Source organism: Tachypleus tridentatus, chromosome 7 (genome assembly GCF_004210375.1).
Source record: "Tachypleus tridentatus isolate NWPU-2018 chromosome 7, ASM421037v1, whole genome shotgun sequence".
Classification (NCBI taxonomy): domain Eukaryota; kingdom Metazoa; phylum Arthropoda; class Merostomata; order Xiphosura; family Limulidae; genus Tachypleus; species Tachypleus tridentatus.
This window is the reverse complement of record NC_134831.1, coordinates 68,532,627-68,552,770: the sequence shown is the minus strand read 5'-3', so window position 1 is coordinate 68,552,770 and position 20,144 is coordinate 68,532,627. Positions and strand designations below refer to the sequence as shown.

Here is a 20,144-nt window from a genome sequence, read left to right as displayed (position 1 = left end):
GATAAATTAAAGTAAAATGGTGTGTGGTATTTTCAGCTTAAAAGGAACCTTATACATCATATGAGCTGAACGGCCACATCAGAGACTATTAAAGGTTAGACATAGCCATCCTTAATTTAAAACTCTTAGTTAGACAAAGAACAACCGTCAACATCCGCTGCGTACTCGCCCGCTGTTAATTGAACAGGATAATTTACTGTTTCAAGTATAACGCCTCCACATGCTCAGCATTTTCAATTATGTATCGCAGCTTGAACCTTGGACTTTTTGACCCACATGCTGTTCTAAACACAAGACTATGCTCGTCCCAAGATAAAACAACCGACTGTACTTCTTTGAAAGCAAAATTTGCGAAAAGAGTGGAGCTATAAAATGTATGTAAAAAGTTTCTTTAAAATTTAAGATTCACATTTATTTTATAAGGTTTAAAACCAAATTCACAGGATCAGGTATGACTTGAAATCAGACAGAACAATGCTCAGAATATAAAACACACGACTGCAATGAATGACCATTCTCGTAGTTGAGCATGTGGTACATAATGATAAAAAGCAAACTACCGTAAACTTTAGATGTTTCATACACTATATTTCTACCAAAATGTGTAGTATACCAGTTAAGTTAAGGCATGATTTTAACCCTAGACTATCGTTGTTTTTCAATCTACAGTCTCTACTCGAGCACCAATTATTCTAATAATTAAAGTTTCGAGATACTTGTAAGTATCTTGTAAGTATACCAGTTAAGTTAAGGCATGATTTTAACCCTAGACTATCGTTGTTTTTCAATCTACAGTCTCTACTCGAGCACCAATTACTCTAATAATTAAAGTTTCGAGATACTTGTAAGTATCAATATCAAAGATTTTCTAACTGAATATAAGTTGACGATTTATATCTTACAGTTCAATTAATAGACATTTTTATTATTCATGTTTATGAATTAGTGATGAATTGAGATCAAGGTTCGAATTCAGATGCCTTCTTATTGGCCAGATTTTTTTAATGTCCGTCTTAAGTAAAACACGAATTTTATTTACGCTAAACACCTTCCAAGCTACGAACACTTTCTAAACACATTGGCAACTTGATTAGCTACTATTAGATTAATCACATCAAAGACATAACGCAAATTTAATCCCAATAGATGTTTCTCTGGCTTAGCAAAAAGGTACACAACAGGCTATCTGCGCCCTATCCACCATGGGGAATCGAATCCCCAGATTTTCGAATTTTAAGTCCGTAAAATTACTACTGATCTGGTGTAGGACCCAAAACGCGTTCATAAAATAGCGTCATAAAACTTCGTATGCATTTACACAGTCGATTTATGCAAAAAGAAACATTTTAAATTTAACGTAAACCAATGTAATTTTCCAGAATTTTGCGACCTTAATAGTAAATGGTAAATTACTTAAAAAATTCATTTCCTCAAATAAATTTATTGATCTATCTTTTCAGTTGTATATCATCTCAGCTAAATTCATATAGTATAACATTTACAATAAGAAATTTTATTTTTTATTGTTTCCTTTCTGTCGTTGTTGAAACAAGTCATTTCGATTTCGAAAGTCCGCGAGTCACGTGACAACCACACCTAAAATAAAGTTACAGTTTGATGTCACTGAAAATGTAACGCTTTCGGTGTAGGTATGCAGAAAACCCTTCCAACACAAAATATTCATACACTCGAATCATAAATACATGTTCCATTCAGGGATTTAAAATTTCTAATACGAATAGATCCCATGTGCTCAGCTCAATTGTACAATAAATCAAATATTTTAAAGTCTAATGACTCTTTAATCAAATATTGGAACACTATATGTAACATAATTTTTGTTAACTATATGGAATCAATCTTAACTGTACCGATTTTTTTTATATCATCATATTTTTTTCACAAATGAAATCATTACATTCTACTAGGGTTAACTGGCCAGAACTGATGGATTTTCTTTACATTTATTTCCAGTCATTCCAAAAAAATAAGTATTTTCATTTTGGTGTTGATAAATTTAGTTGTTTTTATATACGTAAGTCTGTCTTTTCGAAGATACGTAAAGAAATACAATGCCATGTCAAACATGTTCTAACCTTCAGAACTAGTATGCGTAACTAACCTAGTCTTTCTGCGATAACAGTACTCGGACATAATATTTACCTTGTGCTTAACGAAATAAATGCCTGTTAAACCAAACAATACATGTCTTCACAACAAATATCCACTTTTAGCTGGAATGATCTTATCTAATGTCGAAAATTTTAATCAGGGTTAAAAAGTTAATGATTTGGCTATTCTTTCAAGACTGCAGTACAAATGTTAAAATAAAATGCTAGGGTTGTTAATATATGCTATGGTTTATCGTTTCAAATTAGTTGTAGTTGCTTTAGCTTCAGTACTATCCTGCGAGACCCCCAGTGGTACAAACATGTCTGCAGATTTACAACATTAAATTCCGGGTTTCGATGCATGTGGTGAACAAAGCACAGACACCTCATTGGGTTTAGCTTTGTGCTTAACTTTAAATAAACAAACCTATCCTCCGGATGCCCGGCATAACCAGATGGTTATATTGCTCGATTTTGCAATCTGAAAGTTGCGGGTTCGAAACCCCGTCACACCAAACATGCTCGCCCTTTGAACTGTAAGGACGTTATAATGTATGGATCAATTCCACTATATGTTGGTGAAAGAGTGGCTAAATTACGGACGACTAGCGCAGATAAGCTTCGTGTAGCTTGGAGCAAAATTCAAAAACAAACCTACCCTCCGGTAAATCAGCGTTAAATTTAAGCGTTTATAGCGCTACAAACCGGGTTTTGATATCCGTGATGGGGATAGTACAGATAAACCAGAGAATTCTATTTGACGTCCATTCACCGTAACTAACCAGTTTATTGACTGAAAATTTTCATTTTGGATGAATCACGTACAAAGATTTTACCCTCAAATAAATTTCATCATCTGGTACTAGCTCTAAGAAATCGTAGAAAGCGAACATTTCCCTAAACGTTTTGAACAAGAAAGACCGCTTCGGATGAAGAACTAGCTTTTATTGAGGTTTAGATGACAACAAAAGTAAATAAATCAGTCGAATGAGGATACTGGATAATTCTTATTTACCAGGTTTATTGGGTTTTAAGTAAATTTTATGAACATTTTCAGAGGAGAGTTTCTGATGATATAACACGTCAAGGTCTTAACAAGTCTACGTTAAGATTTATACTGAATAAAAATATGTTCACCTGAGCGATGAACTTATTCAGGTTAATTCTGGAACAAGAAACGCATTTAAGCTATGCCTAAGCTCGTTTTAGGACTGTTAGAGTACAACTTAAGAAAAAATATAACTGACTTATGAAAGAGTATTATAATTTCTCCAAAATGGAGGTGAAGGTTGCCTAAAGGGCTCACTTGTTTTAACTACTCTCACCACTATACAATAGTGTGTTGACTTCAGTAGACACTAAAATGGAGTCTCTTATGTGACGTCAATAAAACGTGTATATGCCACGAACCACGATAATAATTAAGTACTGTGTAGGTTACAACAAAGCATGACATATGAGATTGAAAACCAAGAAATCAAATTATTTGTTACTCTTAACTTAGGTTTTATTTACTCTTGGAATAAAACACTTTCGAGGACCTTGCGCAAGAATAACTTGTGTCCAAACTTGTTTTATTCACGAAAAATGTTAATTTTCTAAACAATGAAGTCATTGTTCCCATCTGGAAGCACAACCAACAATACTTCCCTCAGTAAGGCTAGATAAGTATATTGAGCTGTTCTGCTTAAAGATACTAAAAGCATGGCACTCATACAAAGTTTTGAAAGTATTTTAATCAATGGTTGAAGACCATTCATACTTTAGACTGATAAAAGCACAAAATTTACGAATGAAACGTTTCAGTGTTACTTCAAGAAACGATGTTTATGACACATAAGTAAACACGATCCTCTGTTTAATTGCGCATTTAATAACCAAAATATGGCATTACTTTATTCAACATAGAAAGTATTATTATCTGGTTATATTATACCAAAACTGGTCAAGGCTTATAATGTTAACATTCCTTACCATGGTAGCATTAACATGAAAATAATCGATGACAATACCATTAAAGAAGCTAAAAGTTAGAAACACTATATAAACTACAGTCTTGGCTAAAATGTTTGTATGCTGTTCTATACTGATATTATAGTATACGTGTATGGAATAATTACTGAGTAAATGCCTGTGTAATAGTAACACAGAAAGTAGCATATTATTGGACAAACACGTACGAGTTGCTATTCTGGTCTATATATAAGTTGCTTTTAGCATTTATTCGTTAAAACATACATACACACCCGCTTTGTATAAAAAACGTGTGCTTTTTATAATCTTTATCGAAACAGATCAACGCTTTGTCCAAGGAATTTCTTTGTACTTGTTATAGTCATGTCTCTCGCGTACAAGAAGTTACAAGGCTTCAAATTGTTAGATTCTCCAGAAATGGTATGAAGCAAACGAACATTGCCATAACACTGGGTTATCGCCACCCAGTATCACCAGACGTCATTATATTACAGGTAACTTTAGTCCAGGAAAGCCTACCGGTAGATGCCGAAAAACTAATGCCTAAGATGATTGTGTTTTGATCAGGTTAACACATCAAGATCGATAAACGTTTTGCAACATCTTACTGCACTAATAGCATGATCACATTTATTACATGGTATTCAGAAGAACAGTGAATGGTAGACTGATCAAACAAGGTTATTTTACAACGAGGGCTATTTGAAAACCTATATTAAGCAGAATTCACCGCCATCGTAATGTTACTTAGACAAGACAGCATGCCAAGGTACAGATGGGGCACTGGTGACATATCATCTTTTCATATGAGTCCTGTTTCCGGCTTGTCTGTCATTTGGTTGGAAAACAGATGAGGAAAGACTGTCTTTCTCATATAGCACACACATGAGGCGATGCAGTACATGTTTGGGTAGCTATTCATCATGGTGAAAAAACTGCTCAAAGAAGACGTCAATAATGTCTCCTACAGACATCACACCGTGACGATATTTCTGTCATCTGCTAAGACAAGGTTTAACAATAAGTTTATGTTCCAGAATAAAAATGTGTCTATTGTACAGGATTATTTGGATCAGGAGAATGTTAAAAGACTGTCACAGCCAGCAAAACCTCCAGTTTGTAATATCATCGAAAACTGCTTGGCAGACCTGAGCCTAAAAATTGCTAACCACGACCATAAACCAGATAGCGTAGCTAAGTTGTAGCGCCCTATACTGACATCAACAACCTCTTTGAAAGAATACCATGTTGCCTTGCGAAAGTTATTAAAGTATGAGAAAAACCAACTAACTACTGAATGTTTAAATTAATATGGACTGATATAAGATTACAGATGCTATTTATAATAATTAGATGTTATATTTTGTTAATATATATGTCTTAGTAAGGTTTTGATAGATGGAATTCTGAATTATTTGTTTGCTGTTAAGGGCATAGTTACACAATGGACTATCTGTGCTCTGTCCTCCACGAGTAACGAAACCCGGTTTCTTGACGTGTAAATTCGCAGACATTTCACTGTGCTCCTGGGGAAAGTGGACAAATGCTCAGTTACGCATTTTTCTACAGGTGACTGTAAAATTGATTGCTGCTCCAATAAATCTTTCATGACGTCCATAGAACCTGTTTTGTTATACAAGTTACGCATGTAAGTGTTTAATTTATCAAGAATTTTTCAGTTTGACAGTGCTAACCGTATTTTCATTACAACTTAATAATAATGATCTTATTAGTTACAAATAAGGCTGCATCCCAAAACGTTTAAACTAAAAAAAAAAATGGTGCTGGGCCTGTTTATTACCTTTAGTAATTCTAAATATATTACATATCAGCTGAGTTTTATTCGTATGAAACAGGTTTATGTTCTGATATAGTTAGCATGTTTTCTGATTAGTAGTTCTCAATAACTAGGGAAAGAAACAGGTGTGTTCTCTTTCGGAAGTGTTCGTATGCGTTGGATGCAGGAAAAGATTAGTTAGTAGGCTCTTTAACCTAACGAAAGATTATCAAAGAAATGCTTAGAGCAAATGGTTGGCTTGGTTGGAGTTATGGGATAATTTTCAGGGTAATGATGAATTATACGTTAGAAATGGGTTCCACTTAAACAGGTTAGCTAAGAAGTTGCAAATTAATGCGATATTTAGGGCAACCACGAGATTGGAAATAGATCGTAACAAATTGAATAATAGTTCCAAGGAAACGTTATGTTGCTATTCTTCTAATTTTAGTAACATCAATGAATTGAAAACAATGAGATAAAAATGATATATGACAGATTTAGGATTTTTTTATTGCACTTTTCTTTCAAACAAGTCAGCAGACAGAAGGAGATATGGTAAAATATTCACTTTTAACCACACTTGACACCTGACAAAACTCTGCAAACAACTGGCTGTTTTGGTTAGTTCCTTGATCCGCGTACAGCTTTCCAGGCGTACCCAGTGTAACATCCATTCCAAGCCTCAGCTCACTTGATGATATAATCGGTAATAATCAGCTTACGCCAATTATTTAATTCAGTTTAGGACAGTGGGCCAGGTTGATGCTCTAAAAAGGAGAACCTTTTTTCCTCTAGGCTGAATACTTGGTAAAACTATTTATATCATCATTCAACATTTTAGCACAAATCTCTCATAAAAAATATATTTTGCTCAGTTGTAATAATACATGACGTTCGTTGATGTTCTTCAAGTGTTTATATTATACAAAACCTGAAGTATTTCCTGCCTTAGAGCTTTTGTGACTACTAACTGTATCACAGGTTCGCTACCTCATCTAGTCATTCTGCACTCATAACTAACTATATAAACGTCAGATATTAAGGGTAATAGTACTACATTCACCAGTTTGTAATGAGACACACGATCTTCTTGCATGGCACATAGTATTCAATATATTCCAAGTCCTTCAGTTGTTCCTCCCAGACTCTCTGACTAATCATTCGTGGTGTCCATTTAGGTGCAGAATTTTCAACGCTTGTGTAGTCCATCATCACAGCTGCTACAATGGCTTTAGCTACTATACAGTGTCGAGGATTTGGACACTCAATAAATGGAAATCTTTTTACAATTTATGACTATTCAAGTCATTAGACTGGATTAGTAAGTTACATGAATAAATATTTTGCAAATAACCTTTATTCATAATACGTACAAGACAATATACATTTGATTATAATTAACCGCCTCTTCCATTTCATACAGAAAAAAAGGATCTTAACATAGTAGTGGATAAACCACACAAACATCAAAATATCAGGCCATACCACAAGTAATGACCAAAAATTTAACACAGAAAGTGCATAATAATTTCTGTCTTTGTAGGAAGATTTAATTACTAAAATATGTAGTAGGACGTGTATAAAAATGTTCAGACAAATAAAAGAAACTAACCCAACTCCACTTTTTTCAGATCATTAATCAAATAAATCCTTATGAAGATGGATGTGTCTGAGGAGCACATGAAGCATATAATGCTTAACGAGTTTAAAAACGGCAATAGTACAGCAGAAACTACACGAAACATTTAAGGTGTTTATGTTGCAAAGTCTCTCAATAAAAGAAAATATCGAAGGTGGTTTCAAAAGTTCAGATCAGGTGACTATAGCTTAAGTAATGCGCCACGTTCAGGTCATCCTGTTTAGTTTAATGATGACATTCTGCTGGCTGCACTTGATGAAGATTGTGCTGAATAGATGAAAAACTAGCTCAGAAGCTTAATTCAACCCATTCAACAGTTCACCGTCATCTGTTACAGCTTGAAAAGGTGTCAAAACTTGGAAAATGGGTTCCTCATGATTTAACAAAAGCCAACCTTAGAGCAAGAGTGAACATTTCACTTCTTTGCACTCTCGTGAACGTAACTCACCTTTTTTGGACAGGTTAGTGATTGGAGATGAAAAATGGATATATGAAAAAATGTTAAGCGCCACAGAAAATGACTCCATGCAGGTAAACTGGCTAAAGCACAGTCTAAAATGTACCTCCATCCTAGGAAACTTTTGTTAAGCGTTTGGTGGATATTGTTGGTATGATCCATTTTGAGTTGTTGCCACTCAATGTTACGATTGCATCAGACTTCTATTGTCAACTGTTAGAATTTTTTAATGCTGCACTGAATGAAAAGAGGCCTACTTTGATCAATTGTAAAGGTGTTGTGTTACAGCAGGATAATTCACGGCCCCATACAGCAAAGATCACATCTGTAAAGTTTGAAGAGTTAGACTGAGAAAAACTTCCACAACCTCCTTATTCCGAAGTTTTCAGAACTATTTTGGTTGAAAAGAGCTTGGAACACATGAAAATGTCAAACTACTCTCTCTACATTCTTTTTCTCCAAACTCCAAGAATTTTATAGAAGTGGCATTCAGAAGCTTGTGAATCATTGACAGGAAATAATTAATAATAATGGAACATATATTATTGATTAAGTAACCTTAAAAGCGCCTGAAATCCTTTCTCTTTTACTGAACCTAAAATTGGACATTACTTAAGGGATGACCTGATCGTATTTTAGACTGATACAGCTGAGATTACTGCCAAACCAACAAACTAGGATAGTCATTTTAGGCGTGCCATTAAGGACTAAAAGAGCTTTTTGACTCTTGTTTTCCAGGGATCGGGTAATATTCTACTTGTTCACTTTTCTACTCAGTATCATAGCTAGGGTAAACATATAGTTAGTTAGAAAATTACTGACTGAAACGACATAGGATTTCTTTCTTTATGATAACTTGGGTGGTGGTGTGAGACATTGCATGAGTACTACATTGTACAATAACCACTCGCCTATCATTGTTAGTTACAGTCACTAATTTGAATAATCACTGATTAGAAAGGAAATACCTATATTTACTTTCTGATATATCAAGTGAAACTCACCATACATGGTACTCACTATGTAGTGGATTTTGTTTGATTATCACAAATAAGGTCATTGTTAGTCGAAAAAGAGTAACATGATGGTTGTTTTCTGAACAACTGAGAGCGGTTGAGTCCAATGAAGTATGTGTTGATGACATTTTATTACAACTACTAGACAAGCTTTAGCTAGGAAAGTTATTGGTCAAAACATTGATGACGTGAAGTGTTTTCTGATCTCTGAGTTATGAGCTATTGAGCAATTTTTCATTTAAGACAGCAATCCAACATTTAGTAAAACTTACGTTCCCTTATCTATGTAGTGATAGTTCTTCCAAACCAACCATGGAGTTCTTGAGGAGAGCACTTGCACATATATTTAGTGTATATGAATCCTTCATGGGCAGGAAAACAGTTGTGTTATTCCCAGAGCAGAAGATGGAGAACTTATTATTTTATTTTGCTAAAGTACTTTTCTGTGAAGACAAGAAACACAAGCATATCGAATTTTGGCAATACCCTGGCTTGATGGTTTATAGTTGATGACTGTGACAAATAGTAAACATTCATTTTCCCACTTTCTTAGTGTACTTAGCCAGCATTTGCAAGGGAGTGTGTTGATATATAAGGTATGGGAAGGTTGAAAAAATATTACTGTGAATTTATTTTGGCTTAATTGTCTACTTCAAGTAAATTTTGCCAAGACGTTTTCATTTTATGAGACCTTTAATGCACTGTTGAGCTTGACCACTCACAGATGGCAGGACGTTACCGAACCATGTGTAGCATCACCTTTTTTTGATGGAATCGCTTGAATAGGTTACTACAAAAACAAGAAAAAGGCAATCAGTAAAACAACTACTTGTGTATATGGAAATTTGGGCCTGTATGTAAATATTGTGTAATTAATATTGTTTGTTGAATTTTATGAAGTTCTACTCTAGGGCTATGTACATTAGCCTCCTTAATTTATAAATGATGAAACAGAGTGAAGGAAGCTAATTCAATACCACCCACCATTAATTCTTGGGATACTCTCTACAAAGTAATTATAATTATAACTCACACTGTTGACCAAGTTTTTTCTGACCAACTGGATTATTTGTGCAAATAATTTTAATCCCTTCTTTACAAGATAAAATTCTTAAATCTTCTGACTCTTAATTTTCTTTTCATCTGACCAACCAATATTTTCTCTTATTGTAATGTTTATTTGAGATTACTAAAAAAAATATAGAAGAACCAATGTTGAGCATTTACTTTCTAATTTGAATGGTACTATAGAGTGTACAGATTATCTTCCATGCCTGGTGGTTAGTTTAATGTTTATGTCATCAAACCTTGGTTTGATGACACATTGCTAGGTAGTGCTTCTTAAATGTGGGCTCTGTAAAATCAGCCCTCTAGACTCTGGAGCTTCCTCAAACAGTGTCATTTGCTAACATCGAGAGTAGAAAAACAGAGCTAAGGATAGATATTTCTTTCCAAGGCATCCAGTGCACCAACCATCCTAACTTTGTACCTATGTCAGAGCTAATGTGTGAGAAGTAAATGATAGATAAAAATTACAAAATTCAAGGAAATAAAAGTCCATGATGAAATCTACGGATGAAGAGAAAGACTTCAAGAATTACATAATACATCCTATCATGTTTCAGCTAAATAAACCACCAAATTTGACTGCACTACCAACATCTAACCTACCGGTAACAATCCAAGCGGCCATTATTACAAATTCAACACCAGTGCCAGTTCCAGTTTCTATGATGGAAACTACTACTATGTGCACTATGGTACCAGCTTTAATATCAGTAGCAGCAGTTCTTGTAAAAGTTCCTGAAATGAAAGCAGGAAAGGTGGAACTCTTCACAAAGTACCAACTGAGGTAAAAATAACATCTTATGCTGAATCAAACTGTAACATTAAAGTACCACTCTCAAGAACAAGCAGCCACATGGACAGAAACTTGGATGTTTTATAATAATAAGAAAAACCATCCATTACTTAGAACACAGACATTCACAAACACAACTAGAGAGAAATGGCCCATTTCCAGGAAGATGTAATGCACAATTAGAAAGCTCTTGCTAGAGCCAAATAGATAATACACCAAACTATCACAATGTACCAGAGGTAGTTTGTGGGGCTTTTTCAGCAGAGTAACTAAAACATTTTAAACTTGTGCATAAGATATGGTGTATTTGTGTTATACATGTGTATCCACATATATGTTCATTTTTATATATATATGTTTACTGAGTTTTTGGTTTTTACAGTATATACATATATTTTTAGGATTAAGGTTCACATTTATATAGTGAGTATCTGTATTTATGGGTTTTATGTTGATTAGTTGTGTGTATATATGTTTTAGTATTTAGATTTAGCAATGGATTTAGACAAGTGTGATGTAAAGTTTAGTTTTAAAAGTACTAGTGTGTGTATCTATATATGTTGGTAATTTTACTAGCATTTAGTTTCTTGTTTCACATGTTTTGAGTTCTTATTATATGCTTTTGGTTGACTGTTTTTTTTTACTGATGCAGTAAACAGCCTTCCATCATACATATGTTTTATGTGAGATCATTATATAAGGTTTTGTTTCCTACAATAATATTTTTTCTTTGACAAAAGATATTCCTTCATGTAATAAGTTAGTTTTCTTTTATAATATGAAATATAGGGTGTTTACCACTTCCTCTTAAAGATCTTTGTTGAGGATTGTTTTGCAATTTATTATTACTATTTTTTGTTACAGGGTGTTTTCTCTTATTGATGGAGCATAGTTTGTTAGATTACCCTCTCTGAAAGGTAAGCATTGTTCTCTTCTTTTACCTGATTTTATTTTACTGTATTTGTAAAGTTTTTGGCAAGAGTGAGATTGGTTATACAGTTTCATGAGCAATACTTTGTTAAAATAATCTATTTTTTATTTTTAGTTCTTGAATTAAAGTGAGCCTAGAAGTAAAGGTGGGGAGAATAGAGTAGTAGAGAACAGCACTGAGTATTTGCTACCCAATTGTTTAATATATATATTTTTTCAAATTACTGTTTTCCAGTTTCAAAAAAAGTCATTCTTATAAGCACTCTTACCCTCCTTGTATAATGCATAAAAAGCATGAGTCTGCTAATTGGCAATTAACCAAGTTTCTTGCTGAAAAGAAACAGAAATCTCTCTTTTCTGTGGTGAATCAGAAAATATGGGCTTTCAGAACGTATGGCTCAAGTTACAGTGAAAAAGGATCTTGTGTTAGGTCATATGAAACATGACTGTTTTAGAACCAGTATGGTTTTTATTTAGTCAAGTTTATTCCTATAGAAAATGGATTTATAGAGGTCTTCTCAATGATTAGAATAACTTTTTACTTATCAAGAAACAAGTAGTAAATAACTAAAGTCTTTTAATTTTTCTTTGAAACTAAAACTTTGTAAATAGAATGCAATGCTTACTGACTTGAATAATTCTGAGATTTGTGAATAATATTTTTAGTAATGTTTAACATGAGTGTTAGCTATTTCCACTGTTCATAGTTTAACTTTAGAAAAAAAACGATTGGTTAAAGTGAACTTGTAAAAGTTCCATATCTGTTACTGTAGCTATGATTTTGATTTTGTCTGGTTTATTTTTTTTACAAACTAAGTTAGACGATGGGGAGACAACCAGTTATACAATCCAGTAGCTTTTAAATCTCTAATTAATAAGTCCTAGCTGTCTGTTCAGCAGGAAAGTCATATAAGAGGGTTTGTTTGCTTGGTTTTTGAATTTCGTACAAAACTACGTGAGGGCTATCAGCTCTAGCCGTCCCTAATTTAGCAATGTAATACTATAGGGAAGTCAACTAGTCATCACCACCCACACTGCCAACTTTTATTACTAATGAATAGTTGGATTGACTGTTCCATTATAATGCCCTTATGGCTGAAAGAGCAACCATGTTTGGTCTTTTTTAAAACTATGAAAAAGACTTTTCTGATTGAGATTCAACACTAAATACTTTTTACTATGGATATGCTGAAGACAAGGTACATTTAAATAGAAACTTTTACACTGACTGATATAACAACGTATGTGTGTGCGTGTATATATATATTTTTAAATTTGGATACATAAATATATCCTGATCCTGTATTACTAGAAGTAGTTTATCAAAACTTCTAAAATGTTTGAGGATATTAGTGTTTATATATATACACACACACAGAGTATGTTACCGTTGTTTTTATTTTCTGGTATAAGATTTAACAGTCTTTCATTGCAAATATTTTAACAGCTTGTTATTAAATTTAAAACAGCATTTATTATCATGTAGATAAATACAGTGGCTTGCTTGTTTATACAGTTTTCATTTTTTGAACTCTCCTGTGTTATATCCAGGTGAGCTGTATGATTGCTTGAGCTACAGAACAGGTATGATACTATGATATATACTAAATATAAGTATTATGGAGTTGTACTAAGTCTCTTACTAACTGAAGTAACAAGACTGGAAAAAAAAACATTTATTGAATGCCAAACATAAATACAGTATGTGCTCATCCAGTTCATTTACAACAGACAGTTGCTTTCATTGGATTACTGGTATTACTTCTAATAATTTAGTTTCATTTACTAGACTATCTTGATTATTGTTTCTGACTAGACTGGTATATCCACACTATTGTAGCTCTAAAGAGACATTCTATTTACCCAGCTTAACATGTTACCACATAATTAGTCATTCTAATAACAAAGTAAGTGGCCTGTACCTTTAGATATCACATGAACAGCCACTGAAAAACACTGCTGTTGACATTCTTACATAATATAGGACTATGCAGTGTTCTCCATAGATAGTAATGGTATTCCTGTGAAGAGAGCAAACAAAATGAGCTTAATGGCTTTTGTCAACCACGTGTTATGTGAAACCTGTATATACTCAGAACAAAAAATATATATAGAAAGACTGTTACAATAAAGAAGATAGAAACACGTTATATTCACATACAATGTTAAAAAATTAACTATAACATTGGAAATATTATTGTTTCGTGACCTTAAAATTTCTAAAAAAAACTTGGTAAGAAAATCAATGATATTTTACATGGTCAATTTATTTTTCAAGTAAAACATTATTGAAACCTGAAGTACTTTTTTAACTAAACAAGGCCTATAAGAATAATTAAATGAAGCATTTTTCAGAAAAGTGCAAATATGAGACTTCAGCAAATGTGAGCTTGGCATGTCTGCTTAAAAACACACTTATTAAGCTATGAATCATAACACATCACTAGCTTCATTCACTACTTCATTGGTTTACAAGTTCTCAAAATGGCAACATTTTCATGCTATGTCAGTTTGTCTATTAACTGTTTAAAGTTCAGACTGTGTGTTACTTTGTTTATAGGTTATTGTCTGGTTTTTAAGAAAGTATGAAATCATATTTGTTTTCAGAATTTCTTATAAAGTTTAAACAAACGTTTTATTATGAAGGTTACCATGAAAGTAATTACTTCAGTGTAAAGAAATAAAAAAGGCTTAAAAAAAAGAAGTTACTTTTTATGTTAATTTATTACAACACATATAACAACAGAAAAGCAAGTCAAATAAGTTATGTATTTTAATAGTAATATTTTTTAGCATATGGGTGATTAGAGGTAATGGATCTATATCTTCATCTAGGGACACATTTTCTTCTTTCAGTATTTTTAATTATAAAATCAGTTCAAGATTTTGGTTTTGGTATTCTTGCAACACTTCTCTCCACTAATCTATGCTATATTATTAAATATTAAAGAAATTATGGGATGTCAGTAATTCTTTCACTTTAATATATAAGTATCTGGCTTTCTGTGAATTTTCTGCAGTTGATAGCTGACCTCAGGCTTTGACATTAAATACTGGTTTTATTTGTTGCAACAAAGTATTTATACATGTATTCAGATGCAAGACATAATTGTTACCAAAAAGGTCCAGCTGGCTTAATTATTTGTGTTGTGGTTAAAACTATTAGAATTTTTTTCCAACATTTCAAGATTCTTAGTAATTCATGACTAACAATGTTTCGTATTCTGACCTTACAATTTCCTTCATTCCTGATTATATACATGACCAAATTAAGTTCAGAAAATTTCATCTCTACTGAGTTTAATTTTACAACACTCATAATTCTAGTTAATATAAAGATTGCTCTGAACAGCAAAAAAAAATTTTCTTGTTAATTTATTATCCTAGTTTAAAACAAGCAAGGTTATTTCTCACTGTTTCCATGCAGATGACTTTAAAACTTCTGTTTCTTATCATATTAGATAAGCCTTAAATACTTCTGTGTAGAAATATGCTAGTTTTATCACTGATGAGTTTCTCTCATGTATTTTGCATGTAATGTATGAAAAATTAGTAGTTGTTTAACATTGTATTAATTTGTGAACAAAGCAAGTTCTTTCCTTAGGTGGTTCTCAAGAGCTTTAGCTAGTCTTTTCACACAACATTTGGTCACAACCTCCTCATGATCCAAGTGTTAATGCATTTTATATCACAATCAACTTAGCTTACTCTGTTAGCCAGTTCTTTCACATTACTGCATCTATAAAAAAAATAGTGATCTCATTATGTCAGCTTGTTTGTAGTTCAATATTATAAATATGGTTTGTTTTACAGCTCGAGACATTCTAATCAATACAGGATAGCTTTTGTGAGAAAATACTCTTAACTTTTCTTTAAAAGCTTTAATACTTTTTCTCATCATTACTTAAAAAAATATTTATTTTTCACACATAAGATATGACAGTTAATTGAGATTTCTGGCAAAAAGTATGGTCCTCAAGAACTAGTAATGATTTTCCATCTCTATGGCAAGTAGGACTAATAAGATATCCTCTGCTCATCATGTCAGTTACTGGCATAAACAATCAGAGGTTAATGATAACTTTAAAGCAGGTACTGACTCTAATAATTTATTTTATTTTATCAGTATAGCTAGATAGCAAAATGTTTTAATACGATAAAATATTCTACTAAATGCCAATTCAGGAAAGATGGATACTTTGGGTTCATTAATTTGATCTATAGTAACATCTGGTTTAAGTGGTGTTTACTATGTTAGATCTCTTCAGCAATGAATGAACGAAACAATTAAAATGATTGAAACTTCTGCAGCTATTTTTGCTGCATTAATCAAATCTGTCACTGTGTGGCTGTTGCATTTACCATCCATTTCACTTTCTTCTTTTCTAATTAGTCCAGTAAGTCTAAATACTTGAGCCTTGATCACTTTTTATTTAAATAATTATAGTAATAAATTTGTCAAGCACACCAATAATAAAATATCTGAAAATGTGTATTTTGACATTAATATTCCTCTGCATTTAGAATTCATTGTGATTTTCCTTTTTACTCTAATTTTGACTTTTAAGACACAAACTTTCTTCAGTGTATATAAACTTCAGGTGATGAATATAAAAATGATTTGTTTAATACTTTCCTTTCCATTAATTGTGTTCTTTGCTGATGTTACAACAAATATTTAGACACTAACTCCAAAGTCACTTACAAATTTGGGGGCCTATAACTCTTTCAATCTGATACTTGCATCATATCCTGCTGTATTCAGATTACCAAAATGTATAGATAAAATAATTTATTTATGCTAAATACTAAACATTTTCAGCAACGAAGACTTTTTCAGTTGGCACTTTTAACTATAAAATCTATCACAGTGCCAATGTTGTTTGAGTGCTTCAGGAATACTTTTGTATATTAATAGATTTTAACTAAGAAAAATTACCAGAAAAATGGAGGATTTTGTTATATAAAACTATATTTATTAAATTATGGTACAAAAAGTGGCATATGCTTTCCATAGAACATTCTCATCAAAATGATCTAAAGATGGGTCAACAATGTAGATGCAGTGGATTCAGAACAAAGAATGATACATATGACATTATTAATTTACCAAGCAAACAGTTCATTTGGTATTTCACAGCATCTTTTGTGCTTATAATCAACACTCTGACTACTTCCACAATATGTCATAAAAATCTTTCATCTAAGGTGTATAAAATTGTTTAAGACATTATTATTCTTGCTGGGCAAGCCTGATTCTATGAATAATGCCTTCTTAATGCAAAAGAACTTGAATAATCTTGCTTAGTGGACTAACCTGTGGAATATTAGTTTTCACACTGATAAGTACAAAGTGATGCATTTAGGTTATACAGTTTGGAAAAACCTTATTTTGTACAAGGGAAAGAAATCTGGAGTAGGAATCTTGAGGAATAATGAAGAGTAAATAGCAAGTTCAGGAGTATTGTTGTTACCATCATATTGCACCAAGTTAATTAAAGGCTTCAGTTAGACTATTTTGTCATGTTTTGATTCGCATATTAGAAATACAAAGATTTGCTTTAAAAGGTTCACAGATGTGGTATCAGTGATTCTTCATTTGAAGTACTCAAGATAATTTTGAAAGATCAGAAAATTGAACTTGTTGTTCATAGGATATAAAATAGAGGTGACCTGATTCAGGTTGGATAAACTGTCCATAAGAAATGGCAGAAAGATAATTAGGTTGGTGATGACAATCTGAAGAATAGAGGAAATATGTTTAAACTAAAGACAGCCAGATCCTGGCTGGTTGTCAGTCAAAATTTCTTCCCTTTTAAAAGTAAATTTGTAGAATAGTTTATAAGATGATGTGACATGAGGCATTAGTTTAACTTGAGTTTTTCATGAATATGTTATATGAATACAAGGAGTTACATGTACTTGTTTTCATGTTTGGATGTTCTTAATGGGCAGAATTGTTTTTTCCGTATTCTTTTTCACTTTCATTTTCTTAATAAATAGGAATCAAGATATTCTCAAGTTCTACCTACAAAAAAATTATTTTACAATTTCATAAATTATTTCTCATAATAATATCCTCCTTCAATTATTTCTTCATATTATATCTTCCTTGTGACTTGACAAGCTAGAGTTTTTATCAAACCTAAAGCATTTTGTTTTCTTTAATATCTATAGATCCAGTTGAAATAGTTAACATTTTAAAACACAGAAGGCAACACTCTATAAAAACAAACAATTTTCCCTTATACGTTATAAATACAGAAGAAAGTAGTTTTACGTTACACATGATCAGAATAAACTTTCTTTACAAGTAGGCCTATTGCGTTCATCAAATGTTAATACAGATGATTTTATTTTGAAATGTACGTGATATTAAAGTTTAAATCCAACATGTCCAGTTCCACTAATTACTTATTATTTCATTTCTCCACTGATAGATAATATTCGTATATTTTTATCTGGCAATTAAACTCCAGTAATTTTCAACACTTTCACATAGCGGCGTTATTTACTAAATAATATTAAATAATTTAGTGTTAACAGGTTTAACACGCGAGTCACGAAACTTTTTATAACTTCACAAGAAACACTATTTGCCTCTTGTTTGCATATATTAAAGACTAGAACAACATATGAATTTACACTTACTGGAATACATGATGGCAAGCCTAGTTAAATCTGACTGTTCTAACCTTATGAAAAATTTGAAGTAATTCAACGTATCAAAAAACAGAATTTTGCTTTAGGGTTCTCTGTTTCAGCAAATTTAACATTTCTTGTTAAGTGTAAAATTCTGGCACCTCCTTTATCACAAATTTTGTCACGTATTATACATTTCTTGTCTACGTCGTTATTTATGATAACGTTTATTAGAAGTTAGATTGGTTAAAATTCCTAATTCGTGACGCTCAAGAAGTCAGTACCCACTCATGTGGCTGAAGTATTTCCTCGGAATATTGCCTCAAGCCTAGATTCGTTAAATAGGAGTGTTGACCGACAAATCACACATTTTCTACTTCTTCGAGGTATTGCAGTGCTATAGTGAAGAAAGTAATCAAGCGCCATGTGTGGTAAGAATTTTGCATAATTCTCCATATTAGTGTAAGCCGTATTCGGGAATGTTTGTAAATTATATGCTTGTTATTGTACCATTCTGACATTCAAAAGGTGAAGTTTTGTAATTTACACTGATGCAAATTAATGAACTTATATATATATTAACGTTTCATGTATGTACTAGTACTACCTATTAGTATTAATATTAAATAAGCACGTCGTGGGCTAATGCTCCATATGTAAATATGAAGATTTACGATTCATGACCCGTTGGCGAAAAACCTCGTTTCTCACATGGGGCCGTGGATGCTTATAACACTATGAGTTATGGTGAAATTTTTCTATTTGATTAAAATAACCCCATCGCCAACTGCATTAGCAGTTTTAACTTTGAATCGACAGGGAAGGCAACTATCAACAGCCGTTGTGTAGACTTTCGCGGACATCCGAATCAGATAATAATGTTTGATCCAACTAACAATGTAGCGCATGAGTCGAAACCCAATAGTATTCTCACTATCATGTTCTTAATTTGTATAGTTATTTTAGCAGTTAACTCCAGACGCTTTTTTTTTAATTTTGGTTTTGTTATTCTTTTGTATATTTTAATATTTAGTGTTAAGACAGAATTCAAATTTGTTGGCGATAGTTTATTTTTACTTACGACCTTAAAAAAAAAAAGAGGTACTTAAGTCTATTAATGTTGACGTTTATTCATTATTCACGTTTTATGTATTGCTCTAGTTGATGTTTTTCTAGTTGTCATTTGAAAGTACAGTTGAGATGAACACTCAAAAAACTGGTTAATCGTTCATTCTCTTGGTTTCAATTTCGCACAGAGCTACATGAGAGCTATCTGCGCTAGCCGTTCCTAATTCAGTAGTGTAAGACTAGAGGGAAGGCAACTAGTCATCGCCACCCACCGCCAACTCTTGGGCTGCTCTTTTACCAACGAATAGTGGGATTGACTGTCACATTATAACGCCCCCGCGACTTAAAGGGCGAGCACGTTTGGCGTGACGGGGATTCGAACCCGGGACCGTTGGATTACGAGTCGAGTGCCTTAACCACCTGGCCATGCTGGGCCATCATTATCTTGGAAATATTGCACTTGGTCAGGCCTATACGCAGAATATTCGAAAGGGGGTCCAAATTTGTGAGATCGTTGTTGTTTTGAATTAAGCACAAAGCTACACAATGGGCTATCTGTGCTCTGCCCACCACGGGTATCGAAACCCGGTTTTTAGCGTTGTAAGTCTGCAGACATACCGCTGAGCCACTGGAGGATCATTTATGAGATAAAAAACCAACAAGCAT

General features: G+C 32.8%; 1 protein-coding gene and 1 long non-coding RNA gene across 6 annotated transcripts in view; one reads left to right on the top strand and one right to left on the bottom strand.

The window, feature by feature from the left end:
* The first annotated feature begins 9,724 nt into the window (after positions 1 to 9,724).
* The window catches only part of LOC143255895 (glutamine--fructose-6-phosphate aminotransferase [isomerizing] 2-like), an 81,162-nt gene continuing 70,742 nt past the window's right edge, over positions 9,725 to 20,144 (top strand). For 2 of the 5 annotated variants that reach the window (XM_076512283.1, XM_076512282.1), the window contains exon 1: positions 18,706 to 18,841. In XM_076512283.1, coding sequence (XP_076368398.1) covers positions 18,835 to 18,841 — 7 coding nt within the window. In that variant the 5' untranslated portion in view covers positions 18,706 to 18,834. Of the gene's footprint in view, positions 9,831 to 11,081; positions 11,756 to 18,698; positions 18,842 to 20,144 lie in introns of those variants that run through there. The other 3 variants (XM_076512286.1, XM_076512285.1, XM_076512284.1) reach the window with 3 other exon arrangements.
* LOC143255896 (uncharacterized) lies at positions 13,433 to 18,537 on the bottom strand. Its single transcript, XR_013030910.1, has 2 exons — positions 18,420 to 18,537; positions 13,433 to 15,507 (listed from the first exon to the last, which is right to left on the bottom strand). It is a non-coding gene; the product is annotated as an uncharacterized LOC143255896 (long non-coding RNA).